The sequence below is a fragment of the Phascolarctos cinereus genome, unplaced genomic scaffold (assembly GCF_003287225.1).
Source record: "Phascolarctos cinereus isolate Bilbo 61053 unplaced genomic scaffold, phaCin_HiC Scaffold_3;HRSCAF=262, whole genome shotgun sequence".
NCBI lineage: Eukaryota > Metazoa > Chordata > Mammalia > Diprotodontia > Phascolarctidae > Phascolarctos > Phascolarctos cinereus.
This window is the reverse complement of record NW_027555736.1, coordinates 3,561,466-3,585,417: the sequence shown is the minus strand read 5'-3', so window position 1 is coordinate 3,585,417 and position 23,952 is coordinate 3,561,466. Positions and strand designations below refer to the sequence as shown.

Sequence of the window (23,952 nt, the reverse complement as noted above, 5' to 3'; positions counted from 1 at the left end):
AGGGAAAGATATTCTATGAAGAATTACATAAAACACTCCAAATGAAATCAATATAAAATTAAACATTCGGTGAATTCAATGAAAAAGTAGACTTAGGAGAGAACAGGAACTCTAGTAGAAATTGTGTCTCTCTAGAGTAAAAGACTGTGCACGAGATGAAAACAAATGCCTCCCTTACAGAGCATGGCAACTTTCTTTAAAAAGAGTGTCAGGAGGAGGGGCTGGTCATAGTTAAGATGTAGGTATGCACCAGTGAGTATATGAAAATTCACTGGGACCACAACATCTAGCATGTCCCACACCAGATCATGTTTCACTTCCAACCCAGTTGTACCCTTGTACCATCTTGCTATTTTCCCTGTCCTTTGCCCCATCCCGTCTTTTCATCTCCTGCTCTGGCCATAATGATCAAGTCAACACCACACTAGCTCCTGGAAGAGTCATAGAAATTGATTGTCTTAAGGCTCCGCTCACCAAACTCATGATCCCACTGACAGAAACACCTTTGCCTAGACACCATTTCCTCTACATGTCTACCCTTGTGGGTAGAGGCTATCTCACTTTTGCACATTTATTACTAGGACTTAACATAGGGTTTAAAACTGTCAGTGCTAAATTATGTATTTGTTTTCATTCAAACATTTAATTATTTCACCCATTCATTCATTTTTTCATTCATTCATCCATACACAAAAAGTAAAGTGATAATAATTAAAGACAAGAAATTACTTGCTATAGTTATGGGAGAACATATTTCAATCAGTCACTTCTGCATAGTGCGGACAATGACTAGTGACACAAGAGTCAAAACCAATACTAAAATGGACTCCCCTCCCCAACATAAATAAGAATTTATCAGCACAAGTGAGACAAGTTCTGACATATTAAAGTGAATGTTGACACTGAAAAATGGAAAAGGGATGAAAGAACAGACATCAACCTTGATTATATCCATTCCCTGAGACAGTTCAATTGGTATAATTCAATCACCATGAGACCAAAACCACCCAAAACCTCTTAAAGCCATGAAGTGCTTCATTTTGCATGCTAATCAAAGAGGTTTCACAGACAAAAACAGTATTAGTTTGAACAAATTGGTTTGAAGAATCGTACAGGATGACATTAAAACAAAACAAATGAGTTGTGCCACTTTATAAATCAGTGAGAAACCATGGAGTAAAAAAATCAGATTATAGAAAGCTAGACAAATGATCCAACTTAGGGAAAGTTTCCCAAAAATATTTTAGTATCTGACAGTTTAGAGCATTAGACCAATCAGGTTATTTCAGAGGAATCAACATAGCATTTTATGAAGTTCCAAAATTCAACTTTAAAAGTGAAAGATTGGGGAGGCCAGGTTAACCATAAATTTAACTGATAAAAATGTTGGGGTTTTAACAGACCACAAGCTCGATATGTGTCAACTGGGGCATATGGTAACCAAGAATTGTAATCCAATTTTTGGCTGCATTAAGAGAATTATAACTTCTAGAAATGAAGAAGCAATAAGTGCCTTATCCTCAGCCCTGCTCAGGTGACATCTAGAATATGACTTACAACTCTAAGCAAGGAATTTAGGAAGGACATTAACAAGCTGGAGAGCAGCTAGAAGAGGTTGCTGCGTATATAGAAAGTTCCAGAGTCCACACAGTAGGAGGATCATTGGAAGGAAGTGGGCTGGTTTAGGTGAGAGAAGATTTGGGAGAATGACAACAGGCATCCTCAAGTGTAGTAGGATAAAGGATGGTTGGGGATTAGTCTGGTGCTTTGACTAGTCCCACAGTTCTGCTTGAAACCAATTCTAGGAGCAGCAGTGGAACAGATATCTTCAGTATGTCAGTATTGCCAACCAAAAACTGCAAAACCATTCACGTAAAAGCTGTCATCAGAGAGATAAGTGATTGGGCCATGGGGTGGCCAAGTGAGGAGCAGGGCACCACACCTTTATCCAGAGGAAGACTCCCTTAATATGGGTCTTTGAAAGGAAGTGCACAAGGTATGTCTTCAGGTCCCATCTCCAGTCTTGGAGGGAGCACTGATATTGAGGAGATCAAAGATACAAAGATCGAGGACACTGGGGGGTTAAGTGACAACGACCTGTGTACGCAGACCATTTCTGTTCAAAGACGGTGCTCAGACTGACACTTTCCCAACTCAGCAGCTGACTATCCCCTATGCAACACAAGCGTTGGTGCACACATCCTGACCTCAAAAATCTACAGTACACAAACATATACAAAAGACCACATAGCACAATGGAGACAAAGCTGGCCATGTAGTCATGAAGACCTGGGTTCAAGATAATACATACTTTCTGTGTGGTTGAATCTTCCTGAGCCCCTAATCTGGGTATGTAGGCTCTCAATTACCTGTGACAATAAATTATAGATGAGTTGCTCCTCTCCATTAATAAAGGTGGGGAGCTCCCTATAACAAGGGAGAGAATAAGTAATTATTAAGTGACTATTATATGGCAAGAACTAGGAAGACTCAGCTTCCTGAGTTCAAGTCTGCCCTCAGACACTTGCAAACTGTGTGACCCAGGGCAAGTCACTTAACCCTGTTTGCCTCAGTTTCCTCCTTTGTAAAATGAACTGGAAAAGGAGGTGGCAAACCACTCCAGGATCTTTGCCAAGAAAATCCCCAATGTGGTCACAAAGAGTCAGATACTGCTAAAAAATGAGTGAACAACAAAACTCTATGGCAGGCATCATGCTTTACAAACACTTGCTCATTTGATCCTTACAACCATCCTGGGAGCTAGGTACATTATTACCTCCATTTTTCATTTGAGAAAGCTAGTGATTTGCCCAGGGTCAAACAGTTAATAAACACCTAGGTCAGATTTGAACTCGTGTCTTCCTGACTCCAGGTCCAGCATTCTATCCCATAAGGGACTTAGCTACCTTCATTATAATCACACATCTGGGCCCCCATCTTATATAAATTTACCTGTTGATAGAAATACACCACTCACACTCACCCCTTCATACACACATACACACAAACACGTTCCCTACCCCCCCACATCCCTGAATTTCTGGCAATGGAATGGCAAACATCTGTGGCATTCCCTGAATTGTTTCATTAATAGATACTGTTTATTATAACTCATTGATTGTGCAGCCATTTTTGAGGTATGTAGATGAGTCAAAGCAGACAGGGTCTTTTCTGCCCACAATTGGCTCTGCTGCAACATATGTCCCAGGATGGGCATAGCTGCTTCACAGCACCCTGAGGGATGCTCCCACCTCCCCTACCCCTTGGCATGCTTCAGACTCACTACAAGCTCAGATAATGTTGTCATAAAAGAATTACTGGAATAGGAAAGGGAAACATTTTATAAAGGTGAAAAATCGAGGACTTGGGAGCTATCAAAGCCAAAGGACTGAGGTCAGCAAGCCTGCCTGCTCCCTATTAAGGGTTGACATGACGCTAATGTGCTCTCTGGAAGATTTATCAATTGATACACCCCAACGACCCAATCTGAAGGGTCTCTAGGTGGCCCCCTGCCTGTCTGCCTTATGATGACCCTTGGAGAGCTAGAGAATGGTGCAAAGGTCACCCAGAAACTTGATGGGCAGCTGGAAGACAGGTCAAGAAAATAAACTCATCAGTTGGTCAGCAAGTATTTACTTCATGTCCACAAGAAACACTGTTCCTCAGGGGGAGGAGTGAAGGAAAGCTAATATCAGAAGAAGGTCAGAGGCTCAGGCTGGGACGGTCTCCTTTGATATGAGGCAGAGAGTTGGGCACGGTCATGGGTGGGTACCTAATTCTTATATTTACAGGAATGTAAGTATATGAAGGGGCAGCTAGGCAGCACAGTGGATAGAGCTCTGGGCCTGGGCTCAGGAAGACTCATCTTCCTGATTTCAAATCCAGATGGGGACACTTCCTAGCTGTATGACCTTGGGCAAGTCACTTAAATCTGTTTTCCTCAGTTTCCTCATCTATAAAATGAGCTGGGGAAGGAAATGGCAAATCACTCCAGTATCTTTGCCAAGAACACCTTAAATTGGCTTGAGAAAAGTAGGACAAAACTAAAATGACTAAACAACCACAAAAAAATATAAGAAACAAAGTAGAAGGGACAAGAAAAACAATACAAAACAAATTTTAAAGCAACAAAAACAGTAAAAAGATGATCTAGCTCTATTTTGTACTCATCATTCAAGTATAAAATTCCCACATCTAATTTTTTGATCCACATGACAACTCCTTGTGAAGGGACTTTGCTTTTGGGCAGCATACAAGAGCGAGAAGGATGCTTGGGTCTCATTCATTTGCATATTTCCCATTCCGCATGCCCTTAAATAAATGGATCAATTCTCTTAATTGTTCAGGGTAAAGTGAGTGGAATATCAGGTCTCAGGATCTAGAACTGGAGGGGCCCTGGAGACCATCTAATGAGAACAGCTCTTACCTGTAGCATACTTTAAGGTTTCCAAAGCCTGGAGATCGTAGATCACTTTTGAGCCCCATGACAACCTTTTAACACAAGCCTTCTAGCTCATAGTATACTCACTGTACCTGTGATAAAACTGAGGCTCCATGAGGTCGGCCCAAAGACATTCCCAGAGCACACAGCTCTGAAGGGGCAGAAACAGGACCTGAACCTGCATCTGTCTGGACATAGAGTCCTACTTCCTTTTCATTCCACCAAGTCCTGACATCTAAACCCATCATTTGCATGAGAGGAAAATGAGAGTGGAAGGGATGAATTGATTTCTAGAGAAACTACCAGAATACCAAAGTATTCTGAAATTTCTGAGTAGATATCAGGATAAAAGGCTCATTTTGTCTTGTGTGTTTCCATGTTTCCTGTGAGTCACCATTCTGATAAATATCAATAACATCAAAACTATATGTGGCCCCTATGAGCTTGAATTCAACTAGATTTCTCTCTAGTGAGCAAAGAGAAAAAGATGGCTTACGAAGCCCTGGAACCTTAGTGTATGACACACACCACTCAAAATGTAAATGTGCCATCCTCCACAGTGCCACCCTCATCCTGCTACTCAGGTTGCAGAGTGCCTTGATTGATTCTCCTTGGCTGTGAGCAGGCCAGCCATTTCAGTAAGATGGGCCATTCAAAGAAGAGCCTTGGCCCTGTTATTCCTCCCTCCCCAACTTCTGCTCTGACTGCACTCCCTGACTTAATTTCATGCAGAGGTGGGATGAATTTCAGTCTGGAGAAAAAGAAAAGTCCAGTCCTTCTATAGCATATGTTAATGCACGCAGCATTGATGGGGCAGGCCATTCTTGAGTCAACTCTAGCAGCAAAGAGCACTTTGAACGTTGCTCAGGGAGTTCAGTAAGAGTTGATTACTGTCCAGCACTTGGCCAAACCTTAGCTGAGATGTCAGTATGTAAGATATAGGCCTATGGATAGGCCAGTTATCTTTCCTTCTGCCTCACTCAGTGCTATGCTTATATTGAGCTGGATCATCAGAAAGCTATGAAAGTGGACTGGCTTCTCTCTGCTCCCTACAGAAATGCCTTCATTGACCACAATTTAATGCTCCACTTTCATCACAATTTAATGTTACACTTTCAGCACTCACAGAGGGTCGATAGAAGAAATATCTGTTGGAGGAGAACTCCTGCGGTTTTTGTAAAGCAGCACTTGAAAACACAGCCCATTATGTGCACTCATGTCCATTAGAGAAGGCTCTGTATAGTAAATCCCTCTTAAGAATTCTGAGCTAGGAAAATGATTCGCCTTAGACTAGATGATGACAACTGGGTAACCTACCCTACCCAGTTCAATCTAACCCAAGAAACAAATATTGAGCACTGACGGTTGTTGGACCCTGAGGATACAAAGGCAGAGCAGACAGCAAGCTCGAACTTCAAGGCGCTTACATTCTGCTGGGCAGAGGGGCAACCCACTATCTTCTCTCTTCATCCTTGTCTGTCGGCCATCTGAGAGCTAAGATTGGACTTCCCATTTCCTACGCTCATTTCCTACCAGCGTGCCCCTGTTGGTCTACACTCCACATGGCCCTCCACTGAGTGTGGTGACTGAGTCCATTCTTCCCCTACCCCTTCCCTCCCTCCCACTTTTCAGTGGATTGCCTTTCCGCATTAGATTATAAGGGCCTCAAGGGCAGGAACTATATTTCCCCAGGGCTAACTAAATATCCCTGGTTCGTTTATTTAACCATAAATCACAGGGCCTGGCACTTGGTAAGCACCAAATACATCTTTATGGACTGACTGAATGAAGGATATGGAAAAGTGAATCCCAGATTCCTTGTCCAAGCATTGCTCAGATCCTTTTGACTGGGTTCTCTTCTGCTCTTTTTTGTGACATTTTTATCTGATTTAAGTTTCCAGCTTCTTTATATCCTTTCTTTGAAAGCCAGCCAAATGGAAAAAAGAAACAAATAAATACACTTTGCACTAGTTCTATTCCAAACTTGTCAAAATTGCCCATCATTTCAAATAGACGTAAGGCAGCATATGTTTACTGTTATCAGAAGGTTGGTACTCAACTTAAATTCAATAAGCAAGTAATTAGCACTCGCTGACTGCCTACCCCTCCAACAGGCATCATAGCTAACAAAGGAGTAGTCGTGTCCTTGACCTGCCTGTGCCCTCAAGGAGCATACCTCCCCTTTTGTTAACCAGACAGAACCAGCCTCTAACCTGAGGATGGCTGGAGCCAAACAAGCAGGCCAGAGACAGGAGAGTCAAAGTTTAATTTCAGAGGGAAATAGCTTGCAAGCAAGGAGGGACATTAGACACAAGTGTCGGGGCCCCATCCCTAGCTGGGGGACCTGAGGCAGTGTGGGGAGTTCCCCATACTTATACCAATGGCTACGAGCTGCGGCCCTGGCAATGAGAGCTAACAGCAGTAATGAGACAACTTGGATTCCTAGGACTTCATGACTAGAACGTGGGTACAACAGGTGCTTGTCCGAGCTCAGGGAACACCTGGTGCTGGTCAAAGCAATACAATAATTCGGTGATTTTGCCAGAGATCTTGCAGAAGATGAGCACGAAGGACTGTTGTTACAGCAGGCTCAGGGCACAACTTGCTTACTGGCCTTAGCTCTGGAAAACAGGGGGCCTCCTAATATCTTGTCACCTCCTCAGTGATTTTTAAGGAGAACATAGATGAGGGGAATTTTGAGCACCTGCAAGTGCTAGAGAGGTGCCAGCTTTGAGCACTGGTGTGACCATTTTCATCACCATCACCATCATCATCACGGTCATTTTCCCATCTGTTTCCAGACTCTGATGATCATTTTTTATTTGGAGCGCTCCCAAATCCTGACCTCTTCACACCTGCCCTCCAACCTCCATTCCCACATTTCCACCTGCTTTGTAGACACTTTTACCTGGAAGCTGGAGGCAGCAAGAAATGGACATTAAAAACGGTCAGAGACTTGTGTGAGGCAGTAGTAAAGTGGAAGGGTTTTTTTTGCTTTTTTCTCCACATGCCCATGCAATCTCCTCACCTCCCAGACCCCACTCAGAATAAGTAAAATGCCATACCAAGAGAGCTAGAGTAAAGCACTGCATGGCATCTGGCCAATGGGGTTTACAGACCAGTATGGGGGGAAAGGTGTGCATACAAAAAAACTAATAATAATAATAATAATAATATATATATATATATATATATATATATATATATATATATATATATATATATATTTCATTTACACATGTCTAAAAGAGGTTAAATTTGCTCTTATTGGTGTGGATAACAAGAAGAGATCGATTCTGCAGGAAGAGGAGATCAGAGCTGTCTTCCTAGAGAGTGGGGGTGTGAGTCGGTCCTTGAAGGATTGGCAGAACTAAGTCAGATAGAGAGGACAGAAGGGAAACATTCCAAGTAAAGGAACCATATGGACAAAGGTCCAGAAAGCATTATATCACTTTGGAAGAAAAAAATAATTGCCCAGGTAAGGAATGGGAAGGAGAGTATTATGGCACATGTCCAGAAAGCTAGGCTAGAGCCCACTCCTGCTCAGGAGGTCACATTTATGCCTTTCTCTCATCCTCTCCTCCTTCTAATTAGTCACCAAGTCCAGTGGACTGTTCCTGCCCCCAAATCTCTCCCTTCTTTTCCTTCTCTTACATTCCTCCTCCCATAGCCATGTTTCACTAATTACAGCCTGTTGTGACACCATCCTCAAGATGGTAAGAGGAAGCCACTGAAAAATTCTGAATAGAGGAGTAACATGATTGAACTTGGTCAATAGGATGAATTTTCAGCATTGTATAGTCATTCAGTCAATAAATATTTATTAAATATTTACATTTATACTACATGTCAGGCACTGTGCCAAGAACTGAAGTACAAAGAAAGACAAACAGTCTTTGATGTCAAGAAGGTTATAACTGAATGGAAAAGAAAGCATGAAAACAACTTTATGCAAACAAGACAAATACAGGATAAATGGAAGACCATGAGTAGAGAGAAGGCAGTAGTGCTAAAGGGGAAGAGGAAAGGCTTCTTGTATAAGGTGAGATTCAGAAATGAGGAGGAGGATTATGGCTATGGGAGAAAACCACTAAAAATATCCAGTGTCTGGAGATAAAGTGTCTTATGTAAGGAACAGTCCAGAGTAGACTGAAGAGGAGAAATCACTCAATGGGAGATGATTGATGACGGTGATCTTAAGAGTGGCCCTGAGGTAACAGAAGACTGAAGTATAGCTGTGGAGATAGAAATTTAGAGGAAGGGATAGTTGGAAGAACCACAGAGCAGGCTGAATCCAGAGGATTTAGTGATGAGAGAAAAGAATTACGAGTCAAAGATGAGTGACATTTGGGTAATGGGTGTCAGGGTCGGAGGTTCCCCATGGCCATAACTATGCCAAGAGGAAAGACAACTTGGTTCAGAAGGACAATCACAAATTTAGTTGACGGTCTATTGAGTTTGATAAAGGTCAGCTGCATAGTGAGATATGTATGTATGTATGTATGTATGTATGTATGTATGTATGTGTGTGTATGTATGTGTGTATGTATATGTGCATATGTATATGTTCATATCTGAAATACATATGTGCATATATAATTTATCTAGTTCTTTAAAGTGTATGATATGCTTCATAAATATTATCTCATTTTGTCCTCACAATAACCCTGGGAATCAGATTCTATTATTATCCCCAATTATAGATGAGGAAACTGAGGAAGAAAGACGTAAGAGAACTCTGAGTTCAGATTTGATCTCCTGCCTTTCTGACATCAAGTCCACTCTGTGTGTGTATAAAACACATGTGTATACAAACTCATACATGTATGTGCACATACATGTAGCTGCAAATTAATATATACATGTGTGTATATAAGTATAAATTTAACCGTTGGTGCTCAGTGCAAGATTTTATTCAATGAGTAAGAGAATCTGTTTGCATATTATAAGAGCCATGTCCTTATTGATATTCTCACTAGACAGAAAACAGACATATAAAGCAGGGGTACAGAAATATAAGGGAGACTCAGATATTCTCTGGGAGAGGACGATTAAGGAGTTTAGGGAGTTGCTTTCATCGCATCCTTAAGTACCTCAACATTAAATAAACAGCTATTGTGACACTGGGTGACCTCAATGCAAAGTTCAGTACGAGAGAAAGAGGAAAACACATGTTGGGAAACATGACTCAGGAGGGAGAAACCACAGCAGCCACAGGGTTGGAGAGCACCCAGGAACCTACTGTGCCTTTTCATTATAACTCAGAGGACAGACTTGCCGTAAGCCGAAGTGGAAGGAATGGTAGATTTCCAAAGGGGGATGGACTGGGCATGTTATAACGGTAAGAAGCTGATGGCCCAGCATATTGCAAAAAACCGACACTTCGTCTTCTTTCAGTTAACCCACAATCTTGTTGATTCAGGCCTAGTACTGGACTGATTCTCCCAACATACTAAAAGACCTGCAAGAAAGCCTCTAGCCTACGATATTATGTATCTGTAGGTAGTACAGTGAGTAGAGTACTCAGACTCAGGAATGCCCCAATCTGCTTCAGATTCTTACTAGCTCTTTGACCTTAGACAAGTCAGGTAGCCTCTGTTTGCCTCAGTTTACTCATCTGTAAAGCGGGGATAATGAGAGGATCTACCTCAAAAGGTTGCTGTAAGAATCAAATGAGGCAGTGCATGGAAAGTACTTAGCAAATTTCACAGTGCTATTGCAATGTTATCATTGGCTTGACTGTTTGTTTACTTATTTGCTTATTTATTAAAACTTTGGATAGGAGGGCATGAACCAGAATTCATGCAAGGAGGAGGCAGAGATAGGTCACAATTGGGAGCAATGGAAGGAGGAACTGAGTTAACAAGATTGTGGTTCAGTTGAAGAAGATTTATCACATCAAAGTCCATATTTTACATTAAATTCAAAGAAAGAAGAAACATAAAAAAGATGTAACATACAATTATAAAAAGCTGTAACTCTGACCTAATTAAGCAAAATGGGAAATTGTTTAAAAAAATAACTTTCTTTCATATTTTCTTAGAAAAGTTTAACAAAGTTTTTAAAGAAGCTTAACAGGGTAAAAGACTCGTCAGAGGGGCAGCTGGATGGAGCAGTAGATAGTACACCAGCTCTGGAGTCAGAAGGACCCGAGTTCAAATCTGACCTCAGACACATAACACTCACTAGCTGTGTGACTCTGGGCAAGTCACTTAACCGCAATTGCCTTACCAAAAAAAAAAAAAAAAGACTCATCACAATGGGGAGGCCAATGGAACTCAGAAACATCTATAGCAACTAAAACTTGAGCGCTTTACCAAGTATAGAATTTCTGCTATTTGTCCTTTGTTGTCAAAGAGGACCAGAACACCAGGGAGGTGATGCCAGGACATGTGAGTGAATTGGGTTTAAGTGAGGGAGGGCTGTGCAAAGTCACCAGCCTCACTTTCTTCTCTGGAACCATCTGGGTCCAGTGGCCAGATATGAATCAGGACAACTGGAGATGGCCCAGGATGCAGTGGGAGACCTTGGCCTTTTCAAGCTAAGGTCCTTAGCAGGTCTCAGTTTGACTGAAGCAATGCCATTAAGTGACTAAGGCATAATAAAAAAAAATGAGGCAAAGAATGGCATTTAAAACAAAACAAAACAAAACAAACAAAAAAAAAACCCAGATCTGGGAAGGCAAGACCCTCAGTGTTTCTGGCCAAAACAGAAACAATTGTTATTTCCATCCATTCTGAGCTAATAAAGGCCCAAACAGTGACCAAGCCTTGGGACCAGAGTGATCTGGGGTTAAGGCAGGTCTTTAAGACAACTTCTAATAGGACAGTCTACTGATCCCAGAACAAAATGTAGTTAAAAACATTTCATTTGGAAACATTCCCCTCCCTTGATGACCCAGCGCTGGGTCCAGTTGCATTTCGCAATGTGGGATTCCATGGTGAGGGCAAGATGCCCATGTTTCTTTAAATGTCCTTCATGTGATCTATATTACAGTTAGGGGTCACACAATACATAGTGCACTGGGCCTGGAGTGAGGAAGCCCTGAGCTCAAATCCATCTTCAAATACTCAATGTGTGACCATGAGTAAGTCTCTTTACTTATGTTTGACTCAGTTTCCTTGAACTGTTGTGAAGACCAAATGAGGTAACAGTTGTAATGTGCTTATTACAATGCCCAGCACATAGCAGACGCTACATAAATGAGTATTCACATCCCTCTTCCTTTTCTTTAATCATGAAATAATCTTTACAGGGGAATAGAGTTCACATGCCAGAGCACCCCAAGAGACAATGCAGTGGCACATTCAAACATCAACTGGGCCAATGATTCTATCAACTTAGCTGATTCACATCATTTTTCTGAGCCTCAGTTTCTTCATCTGTGCACCCTTTGACTTGTTGTGAGAAAGTTCTTTTCAGCCTGAAGAGAAGCACTAACGGGATTATCATAGGCAGAAGAGCTCTAATGACTAACAGGATCCTTGTGGCTGCTTCCATTACTCAGCTGAAAGAGCCCATGTGGGGAATGAAGCAGAGCACAGGAAAGGGGGATGAGTCAGAAACACATAGCTTTAATGTTCAAAAGAAAAGATGTTCCCTCGTTGCCCCACTTGCACCTTCCCTCTGAGAACTACACTGAGCTGAAGGACAGGAGGCAGAAGTGAACTTCCTGGTCAGGAAGCCTATAGTTACTCACTTCATTAGGGATAATGGCTCTCTAGTGGATAGGCAGATAGGTAGTCAGGGCGTGTTCAAATCCCCAGAGCAAATGTCACCCTGACATTTGGGGGATTTTACAGTAAGACGGTCTGCAACACCCCAGATTCCTGGCCTGATGGAAACTACCTTCAATGTGGGTATGTTGGCTATTAAAAGGCTGGTTGAGAGCCAGTGTGGAGCTTTCTCTTGGCTTAATTTTCATCAGGAAGGAAAAGAAGAATCTCAAAAGTCAAATAAGGAATATGCAGTCTCCACGTCTGAGCACATGTCTGACTCAACCAAGTGTGCTTCAATTCAAAGGACACATGGGGAAAGGAGAGGAAGGAGAAACTGTGTTTAAAAAGGAGGGTTCCTAGAACAGATCTAGAGCCAGAAGGGACAAGGTGAGCATGTTAAAGCCTGGAGGTAACAAAAGTGTGAAGCCCCAGAGTGGGAGGATGACTCCTCCGAACCTTGTCCCAGCACACCATGCCTCCTTCCTCACTTTGCTTAACATCCCAGTGTATGTAAGCGTAAAGCAAAGGGCCATCACATGACTGAAGAAACCCCACAGGGATGAACATGCCCAATTCCTCACTGGCCAGCAGACTGACGTAGCGTCTGAACACGCTACCAAGAAACATTATCATCTCAAAGAGGCTGTGCTGCGGCATGAGCTCAGAGAACGAACGTCGGAGGTTTACAAAAATGATGTTTTAATGGTCCTCCCCCTCTCCAAGGCTCCTTGCAGCTCTCCATCCCCTGATCCTATCATCACTCTCCTATGATCCCAATGCACCTCCTTAAAGAAGAATGCCAGGGACACCCATGAGAAACAGTCAAATTGTTTTTCTTACATGCAAATGAGGGCACGAAACAGTGTGAGTCACCCCCTGAAGTGACAAAATAAACAAGTAGAGTGGGCATGACTTGCCAACTTCAGCTTTATGACGATAATAACAATTACCATAGTCATTGTATATGGAAATCAATTATCATAATACAATGGTAAAAATGATTCTGGTTTTACAGGCCCATGAATGAGCATTAATCCAGTTTGTGAGGTCGACTTCTCCAGTTCATCCTATGGCAGACATCCTCTGCTGGATGATTCATTAACCTTCTTCCAGGAGGATTTAGAACTGATGTTTTCTGGGGAAAACTGATCCTCAAGAAGCAGTCAGACAATGGCCAGGAGTATTCCTCATTGGGGCAGCTAGGTGGAGTACCAGCCCAAGAGTCAGGAGGAGCTGAGTTCAAATCCGGTCTCAGACCAGACACTTGACAGTTACTAGCTGTGTGACCCTGAGCAAGTCACTTAACTCCATTTGCCTCACCAAAAAAAAAAAAAAATAGAGTAGTCCTCATCTCATCCTGTTGGTAGCTTCTAGTTGGAGATGTCACCATCAGCTTATTTGTATATCCATGTGATAATTCTTTAAAATGTCATTGCAAACAGCTAAGAATCCATCCCATATTTTGTTTGGGCATCAACAGGTCCTTCGTTCATGGGCATACGATGAGACTTTGGCTTATTAGGAGAGATTCCTGCCAGCAAGCCTCTGGATGTTGGGTCACTGCCTCCATCCAGTTAAGAGATTCCAGGGAATTCTTCCATCAATCAAAACGTGCAGTGGTCCCAAAAGCCTACTTGGCCTCCATTAGAGCTAAAAATACTTCTCAGATAACTAGCAAATCAGTTCGATGTAAATAGCTCATCATTTTAAAATGCTCATTCTTTCTATGTATCAATCGATAATTAGCCAGCCATTGATTAAAAATAATATTCCATATATACCCAAGTATTTATAGCATTTTTTAGGGTCATAGCAAAGAACTGAAAAGAAGTGGATGTCCAGTGGATGCACATTATGGTGCATACAGATAATAGATTATTATATTAGTACGCCGTAAAGAAAAAAAATAAACAATGAATAAAGGAAAGCACATGAGGACACAGTGAAGTGATTCGGAGTCTAGTAAACAACACAAAAAGCTAAATACACGATCACTTCAGTAACATAAAAAGCAACAACCATGAAACAACAGAAGATGAAGGTGGATAATGATTTAGAACCAGCTTGGCTCTAAAGAAGAGATAGGAGAAGATTTTTCTCTCCTGGTTCTTTTCTTCCACCTCTTCTACCCCTCCTCTCCTCATCCCCCTCCTCTTCACCCTCCTTTCCCTCTTCCTCCCGCCCCCTCCCCCAGCTTTTCTGCAAAGCTGCACTCCACAGGTGTGGAGCATTCTTTCTCAATCAAGCTTCCAACCTTAAGTGTGTTTTTCAGCTTTTCTTCTTCTTCTTCTTCTTCTTCTTCTTCTTCTTCTTCTTCTTCTTCTTCTTCTTCTTCTTCTTCTTCTTCTTCTTCTTCTTCTTCTTCTTCTTCTTCTTCTTCTTCTTCTCTCTCTTTTGATTTATTTAATAAAGGATGGTTCTCTGGGAGAGGGGATCAGGAAAGAAGGGGAAATCTAGGCATTATAAAAACAATACCAATGGAATCTCTTGGAGAAAAGTTACCAGGCGAGCACTGATGCCATGCCTGCCACAGTCTGGGCACTGGGCTCAATATTGTTTGTACAAAGACAACAGGAAATAACCAACGCCATTGAAGTGCCTTCACTCTACTGGAAAAGGCAGAAACTGGATCTAGTTCTCTGCCTCTATCTACGCCCAACCTCTGCCAAACTCTTGGCTACCCACACCAGAGACCAGGCGCTGGAAGAGCCTCTCCTGGCCTGTTCCCTCACTGCCTGTCCTGTCCCGCTGTTCCAGCAAAGCACCAGTCATGCTTATGGAGGAGGAGCCACATCCCAGGACCATATGTCCAGCGCCTCTCCACACCAATACACTCACAACCACAATTGCACTTACACTGATGTGCGCACTCATGCGCACACGCGCGCACACACACACACACACACACACACACACACATTAAATTAGGTTGATCTTCAAAAGATCTTTAAACTGTTGTCAAGATTCAATTATCACAGACAAGAAAGGCTCGGGCCCTTGACATAATTTCTTATGCTTGTGGGTAGGGAAGAGAAAGGAATCAGCATTTTGATTGTGCCTACTATGTGCCAGACATTATGCTGTGTTTTTTTTTCAACAAATATCTCACAACAACCCAGTGAGATAGGTACTATTTTTATTCCCATTCTACAGTTGAGGAAATTGAGGCAAAGAGAGGTTAAGTGACTTTCCCAAGGTCATACAGCTAGGGAGTGTCTGAGGCAGGATTTCAACTCAGATCTTTCTGACTCCAGATTCAGCACTCTACCCACTGAACCAGCTGATTCAGAGAGTAGGGATGCAACAGCCTGGAGCACCTTCCTCAGGTTCAGACAGCATGGTGAACCATGCTGGGAAGCTATAAGCAGCTAAATTTTAGCTTGGATGGATATTGCATGCCTGTTCTTAATTCCTATCTTCTGCTATGGCCAAATAAACATGTTGTTAATTAGATGGATGACAAGCATCTCATTTCAGCCCAATTTCAGAAGTAAACTACTAGGGCCCTCTCAAGGCCCTTCCCTTCCCTTCTTCCTCTCTCAGAATCTGCCCCCGAGCCTGGCCAGCCATTCAGCATTTCCATTTGGTTTCTATGCTGGACATTGTCCTTGACTGTGGCAAATATTTTGTCAATATACATTCCCATTTTATGCTCACGAGATATTTGCAATCAGAAAGTCATTAAGAAACTACTCCTGTTGTTAAATTACTGTAAAAAATATAATTTTATGCTTTCTTGATTACCTCTTAGATGTAACAATACTTGCTTAAAAAAAAATAAACTTTTTTTTTCTAAACACTTGGATTGTCCCCCTTTGCAAACATTTTAAGAATTGATTCTTCAATTTTAAAAAATGCTATACACACAATTTATCTACATATTAGAAAACCATGTATTAATATCTTTAATGTTATTCTTATGGATGATATGGAGGTATGTTGTTAGTTATATGAACAATTAGTTTCAGAATCCTTTAAGTGGCTGATTACAAATTGTACCCAGTAATATTTTATGCTGAATGTGGAAAGAGGTCTCCAGTGCAGTGTTCCAGAGATCGGAGACTGATACTGTGCTGTATAATATTTTATCAATCATTTGGTTAAGTAGCATGTCTAACATTGTTTTTTCTTTTTATTACACAAAACTAGAAGGAATAATTCAACTAAAGATTGACAAAGTCAAGATTTAAACAGACCCTTACAGGCAAGATAGAAAATGAGGAAACCTCAAAAAAAAAAAAAAAGATGTGTAATAAGGTTCAATCAAGTCTAGCAGTTTAGAGTGGAGTATCCGTAGTCAGACAGCAAATTTCCTGATGGTGATGTAGGGCTTTAAGGGAATGGCAGGATCATTTGGAGAGATACTGTAATATAGCAGCAGATGAAGTGAACCTGATCTTCTTAGGCTGCATTAAGTTAGGTCTTGTGGGCAGGGCAAGGAAGGTGATAGCCCTACTGGTTTCTGCCCTGAGCAAAGGTTCTCATTTGAAGCTTTCTGTTCAATCAGGGGCACGTGATAAAAAATATTCTGAGAAGGTGGAAAAACAAAGATAATCTCATAAATTTCTTCTACTTAGCTACAGAGGAACATAACAAAGAGTATTGAAAAAGGGATGAATACATTGCAAAAAGAAAAAGAAATTGAAAGTAGATGTCAGTAAAGAGAGAGAGAGAAAGAGAAAGAGAGAAAGAGGTGGGGGGGGGGAGGGAAAAGGTGACAACATCTTAAAATTAGGACTTTTCCAAAGTGTAAAGTCCTGGGTTGTGGGTTTTGGCTCCTATCTCCCTCCTAAATAAAAATGGAAGATATTCAAGGAGAGACTGGATGACCATTTGACATGTGTTGTAGTAAGAATTTCTCCTTACAGAGAAATCATACTAGATGCCTCTGTGATTGTTTTTACTTTGATTCTGTGATGTTTCAAGCAAGCAATTTGGGCTGGTTATAAGAAATATTCTTCTAACTATTAAAAGGATCAAAAAGGACAATCTTCCTGAAGAGGCAACAAATTCTCCTTCCTTGAGGATTTCCAGAAAAGCATAGGTGATCACTCATCAGATACGCTATGGTGGGGATGGTTTTCCAAGGAGCTGTGGGACTAGATGGTCCCTAGAACTCATTCTTTCACAGAATGAGGCTTGGAAGGGCCCTCAGTAGAGAATTGCTCCAAACCCTTCATTTTACATGAGGAATCCTTGGCTCAGGAAGATGAAGTAACTTGCCCCACATCACATAGGAAATGTTCTCATGAAGGTGATTATGCAACCCTCTGACTCCAGAGTCAGTGCTGTTTTTTATTGTGCCAAGATACAACAAGGTCACTTCCAAATCTGGCTCCATTATCTCACAATTTGCTGCCTCCAACACAGTTCCTTTCTCTACATGTGATCTAGCCCAATTGCTATTATTGTTATTCGTCGATTTGGTTTTTTTTCCTAAGCTATTTCCTCTATTTCTACTTCCTCTTACAAAGTTTCTAGAATATGCTATTAGAAACCAAACATAGCGACAACACTGTTAGCAATGGAGATGACATTTGGTTATATTTGTGACCTTAACAGATTTTTGCCAGTTTTTATCTATTTATTAACCTCCTTCAAGTGACTTTGTGAGTGTTTAACTCACAAAACTATCTGTTTCAGCGTGTCATTTATCAAGGTTGTTCAGTAATCTCATTCTCTTAACTTTTCACTGTTATTGAGGACATTCCAAGGAAGCTTCTATTCTAGATTAGTGTTGCTTTTGACTTCTGAATCTCTCTACATGGAATCAAGATCAAGATTTTGATAGCCAACAATTTTAGCTTTCTTTTGTCTCCTTATTTTCTTGATTTACATGACAAATTTTCATAGAAAATTGAGGTAGTTTTTGTTGATTTCTATTATTTTACTCCCCCTCCTATTTATTTTTCCCCAGAGTTAATAGCTTCTTTAACCAAATCAGATGAGAGTTATTTCAATGACATACGTAGCCTTCTCATTTCATCCTTTCTCCTACCTTTGAATTAGTTTTGATCTCTATTTTTAAAATGGTATTACTGTCCTCAGATGAACCTCTAGGAAGCAGCATAAAAACAACTGGTGGCTTTACATATAGAGGGCAGCTAGGTAACTCAATGGATAGAGCACCAGACCTGGAGTCAGAAAGACCCATTTTCCTCAGTTCAAATCTGGCCTCAGACATTAACTGTGTGACCCTGAGCAAGTCACTTCTCCCTATTTGCTTGGTTTCCTCACCTATAAAATGATCTGGAGAACGAAATGGCAAAACATTCCAGTGTCTTTGCCGAGAAAACCCCAAATGGGGTCACACAGAGTTGGACACAACTCAAACATGAATAAACAATAACAGCAATTTAGATATGAGACAGTCCAGAGAGGCCATATGAAAAAGGTAGAAAGTATGGCATAGGAAACAATGACTGTTTTTGTCTAGGGCTGATCCTAGGGGATCATGTCATAGGATTCCTTGAAGGGAAATGGATCTTGAAGAAACCTTAGAAATAATTTAGGATCAAACTACCAAAGGACTGTTTTATAGAGCTCGAAAACACAGCAACCAAATTCATGTGGAAGAACAAAAGGTCAAGAATATCAAGGGAATCACTGAAAAAACAACATTAAAGAAGGCAGTCTATCAGTTCCAGATTTCAAACTATATTACAAAGTTGTAATCATCAAAACAATGTGGTCCAGTGGAATAGAAACGCAATAGACAGTGGGAAACAACGACAGTAACGTAGCACTTGATAAACCCAAAGACCTAAGCTTTTGGGATGAGAACTCAATATCATACCAAAATGGCCAGATAACTGGAAATCAATTAGGCAGAAACTAGGCATAGAGTAACATTTTATATCATATACCAAGATAAGGGCAAAATGAGTAAACGATTTAGACATAAAGGATGCTATTATAAGTGAATTAGGGAAACATGAAAAATTTACCTGTCAGATCTATGGATAATGGAAGAGTTTATGACCAAAGGGGTGAGAGAGACAGACAGAGAGAGAGAGAGAGAGAGAGAGAGAGAGAGAGAGAGAGAGAGAGAGAGGAAGGAGGGAGGGAGGGAGAGAATATTACAGGATGTGAAGTAGATGATTTTGACTGCATGAAATTAAAAAGCTTTTATACAAACAAAATTAATGTACTAATGTATCCAAGATTAGATGGAAAGCAGAAAACTATTAAAAAAAAAAGTACAGTGTTTCTCTGATAAAGGCTTCATTTTTCAAATATATAGTGAACTGAGCCTAATTTATAAAAAAATAAAAGCCATTCTCCAGTTGATAAATGGTCAAAGGATATGAATTAGCAGTTTTCAGATGAAGAAATCAAAGCTATCAATAGTCACATAAAAATGTTCTAAATAACTACTTATTAGAGAAATGCAAATTAAAACAACTTTATGTTAAAATAACCTATCAGATTGGTTAAGATGAAAGAAAAAGAAAATGACAAATGGAAGGTGTATAGAAAAGTGAAGTTGTGAACTAGTCCAACCACTGTGGAGAACAACTCAGAACTGTGCCCAGAAGACTATAAAACTATGCATACCATTTGACACAACAATTCCACAACTTGGTCTGTATCCCAAAGAGATCAAAGAAAAGGGAAAAGGATCTATTTGAACCAACACATTTACAGCAGCTCTTTTTGTGGGGGCAAAGCATTAAAAATATAAGGGCTGCCTATCAATTGGGAATGGCTGAACAAGTTGTGGCATATGCTTGTGATGGAATACTACTGTACTATAAGAAATGATGAGCAAGATGGTTTCATAAAACCCTGGGAAGACTTAAATAAGCTCATTCAAAGTGAAGCGAGCCCAACAACAAAGCTGTCATGATGATCGACTGTGAAAGACTTGGCTGCTCTGACCAAGACAATTCCAAAGGAGCCATGATGAAAAAAGAGAGAGAATGGAATGCAGATTGAGCGTACTCTTCTTTATTCTTTAATTTTGTTTGTTTTCTTTCTCAACCTGGCTAATACAGAGATATGTTTTGCATGACTTCTCATGTATAATTGATATGAAACTGTTTGGCTTCTCAAGGAGGGAGGAGGGCAGCAGGGAGGGAAAGATTTTGAAACCCAAAATTTAAAAAAAAAAAGTTTTTACATATTTTATGTGTAATTAGGAAATATTTAATGAAATAAAAAAAGTTCTAAAACTACATAGGCCTGCTTCATCCTTTTACGGATGAGAAAAGCAACTCACAAGTTCGCATACATATTGTAGCAAAGAAAGATTGGAATTGAGAAATCGAAGAACTGGGAATTGAGGCTCAAGTCCCGTGACCCCGGCTCCAAGCTCTAATGCCTCTGACCCTCCAATCACAGTCATGTGCACAAATACTCCAGTTAACATATTTTGGTTTTCCACAAGGGCACAATCTATGGCCAAGTAACCTTAGAAGTGCTTGGGTCACTACTAGAAAGCATCTTCCTCACTCCTGGGATGTGTGATGAAGGCAGGTATGGGGATGGCAGGATAGAGGGAAATTCCAAAGGATAGTTCTTCAGCTAGGCTTTGAAGATTATGCTAATATTCCCAGAAAGTTGACTCCATGATTTATTCTCTGTCTCTAGGCAGACATCTTGAAAGCTATTCAGTAAAAGACATCATTATAGAGCCATGTGACATCAGATTCCCCCAAAAAAGAAATCAATCTGTGGAATGGCAGAGACACAGGTGTGGTAAGAGTTATAATGCACCTGTGATATCTGCTAGTACAGAAACTGGGAGGGGAAGAATACCCATAAGCTCATAAACCTCCTTCCAGCCCACTGGCTGCTGGGTTAGCAGACTGCATTTGCTGGAAGGCACAGGCTACATTACACTGGACAAGCTGATATGGATTGTGCTCCTTTAGACACAAGTGCGGAGCCAGAACTCTGCTCTGGGTGTGGCTGGGGGTGGGCTCCACATCATCTCGACAATAAAGGCAGCCAAACAGCCCCCACTTACAACTTGACCTACCTGGGGATGCCTGTTCCATTAGATTGGCAGTCATGAATGTCAGCACAGGTGTAGACACAGCAGTGACTCTTGTGACCTGAGCAGGAAGCAGAGGCATGAGGTGGCTCTCCATCTGAGATGTAGATCCTGCACACAAACACAACGACAAATGTTTGCAGCACCCAGAATAGAGAGACCTCTGGCAGGCGCCTAAAGATAGTATTTACTCAAAGGCGGCACACAGTCACTCAAAGAGATGTGGGCAGGACACAAGGTCCAGGCCTCTTCACCTCTGCCTCTTGATTTTCCTGGACTCCCTCAGTCTCAGCTCATATCCAGTCTCCTACAGGTGGCCCTTTGCACCCCCACCTCAGCTAGTGGCTTCTCTCTGAGGTTCTCTATTATTTAATAGGTAATCAAAATATCAGTTCATTACCCTCCCCACCCCAACGAGCCTGCAAAAGGCTGATATTCTCATCTTTCCACACGACAGACCCAGCTACACACACACACACACACACACAACACACACACACACACACACACACTACAATCCATTCCTGGCTTGGTTACCTTTACATTCCAACATTCCATTCTAACTGAGCTAAGATCCTTCATGCTAGATTTTAAACACTGTTTCTTCTTGCTCTATTGTCTGGGGAGAAGGGCATTTTTATCTATTAATCTAATAAGCCTCCATGTGCTGTAACAAAGTCTCTCTCTCTCTCCCCCTTCCCCTTTCCCCTCCAAAAAAGCCCCCCCCCTTTACTTTAGTTCAATTTTCCCAAATGTCCATCATCTCCATTGCTCCACTGTGGACCTTCTAAGGATTCTCTCTTCTGCTGACCAACATTGCAGTCAGAAGGACAAAGTCGGCATTAATCAGTGGTCTGAGTGACTATCACCTCTGCCTGGTCCAGTGGGGCCAGCAGGATTAAGAAACACAATTGCTTGGAAACTGTCCTTGGAAACCAAAGCGCTCTGCCCCAGGGTCTCAGCCGAGAGGTTCCATGGGGCATCCCCCAAGACAGGGCTTTAAAGGAGTCGTGGTGAACGTGCCTACTGACTACCTATTTTGTTGTAATGCATTTAAAACAATATGATTAACCTAATTATATTAGCAAGAGATTAAGGGGGATTTTCTCCTGCGGCTGCAATGCAGGGGGGATGGCAGGATACAAGTGCTTGAGGCAGCTTCCAAAATCTTTATTATCTTCATTCAAAGTCAAAACAATAAATCTCAGAAAGCGTTAATGAGTTTCTCCTGACACCCCACTGGGGTTAACCAGGCCGCAAAAGGAATGCTCAGAACTATGGGATGTAAGTCCTGTGGCCACAGCCTCAGAGAAGGGATTCAGTGAGAAAGCCTGGGCTCTCCATCACATCTTGCTGTCATCTGCCTGTAGATGGCACATACATGCCAAATGGTGCCCTAGGTTTGTTTGAAGATGTGTGCATGTGTGTGTGTGCGTGTGCACATGTGTGCATGCATGTGTGTGCATATATGTGTGCATGTAGGGTGTGTGCATTGTGTGCACCTTTGTATGTGTGTGTGTGTGTGTGTGTGTATGTGCACATTTGTTTTTTTTCCTTCTTCGAACTAGACAGCTCATCATAGATGTGCCCTTCCTCTGATTCCCTCTTGGGTCATGCAAGCAGCGCTGGGCTCTGAGGACCTCTGACTATCCAATACAGACATTGCTCAGGGGTCCTGCCCTGAACTCCTACACATAATAAGAGTGCACATGTATAGGATGTTGAAAGGTCTGCATGCTATCTCATTTAAAGCTCACAACAAGGTAGGTAAGGTAATTATTATCATTTTACAAATGAGGAAACTGAGACTGAGAGAGGTTAAGTGACTTGCCTAATGTTACATAGCTAGCAAGTGTCTGAGGCAGGATTTGAACTCAGATCTTTTTGATTCCAAACTCCAAACTCTATCCACTGTGCCACCTGGACTAGGAACTTGATGTTATCCCATGTAGCAGAGTACAGTGAGGCTTCTTGACAAGATGGACACCCAGTGATCAGTATAGCACTTGACCACTGTCACCACTTGGATGACTGCCTGCTAGGCTGTAGAAGGGCTGCCATCCGCACAGGGGAAGTCAACTTGCCATCACTCACATGGGAGATCCTTGAGCAACTTTTCAGTCAGCACACATTCATCAATAAACATTTGTTCATCCAATACTCTATGGCTGGGTCTTTGCCAGGCAATGGAGATACAGAGATTGCTAGAAAAACAGCCCAGGCTTCAAAGAAGCCAAGATGGGAGTACACAGAGAAGCCCGACACACAAGCACACAAAATACTTAGAACACAATTTTGTGGGGAGGGGAAAAGCCCACCATGAACTTTCAGTTTTAGAATTACGATGACAGCAGAGACCAAGGACGTTCATGGCTTCCGAGGGGTGGCTCATCATTTCCTTCCCTCAAGGTTTCCAAGAGCCTGGGCTTCATCAGTACAGACACCCCTTCCGTGAAGGCAAAGGCAAACATCCTAAACTTTCTACCTTGTCTTCAGCTCACGCCATCCCCGCAAGTCAGTCTGGGGCTGAGCCCACTGATAGTGTGCTTCGTTAATCTTCTGACAACTTCAGTCAGTGAGTATTTATTAATAAAACAATCAACATTGATTAATCACCTATTGTGTTCCAAGTACTCTGCTAAGGGCTAGTGATAGAAACAGAGGCAACAGATGGTCCCTGCCCTAAGGAAGTTCACAATCTAATGGGAGAAAAACCACAGAAATATGCAGAAACAATCTATGATACCAATAGAGAGAAAATGGTTGCTGTTCCTCCTTCATTTTCAAAGAGGAGC

The 23,952-nt window shown here is 41.6% G+C and overlaps 1 protein-coding gene across 1 annotated transcript in view; it reads right to left on the bottom strand.

Moving 5' to 3' along the window:
• The window catches only part of TCERG1L (transcription elongation regulator 1 like), a 296,277-nt gene that overhangs the window by 91,587 nt on the left and 180,738 nt on the right, over positions 1 to 23,952 (bottom strand). The window contains 1 exon segment of the mRNA XM_020973107.2: positions 21,143 to 21,268. Within this exon segment, the coding sequence (XP_020828766.1) occupies positions 21,143 to 21,268 (126 nt within the window).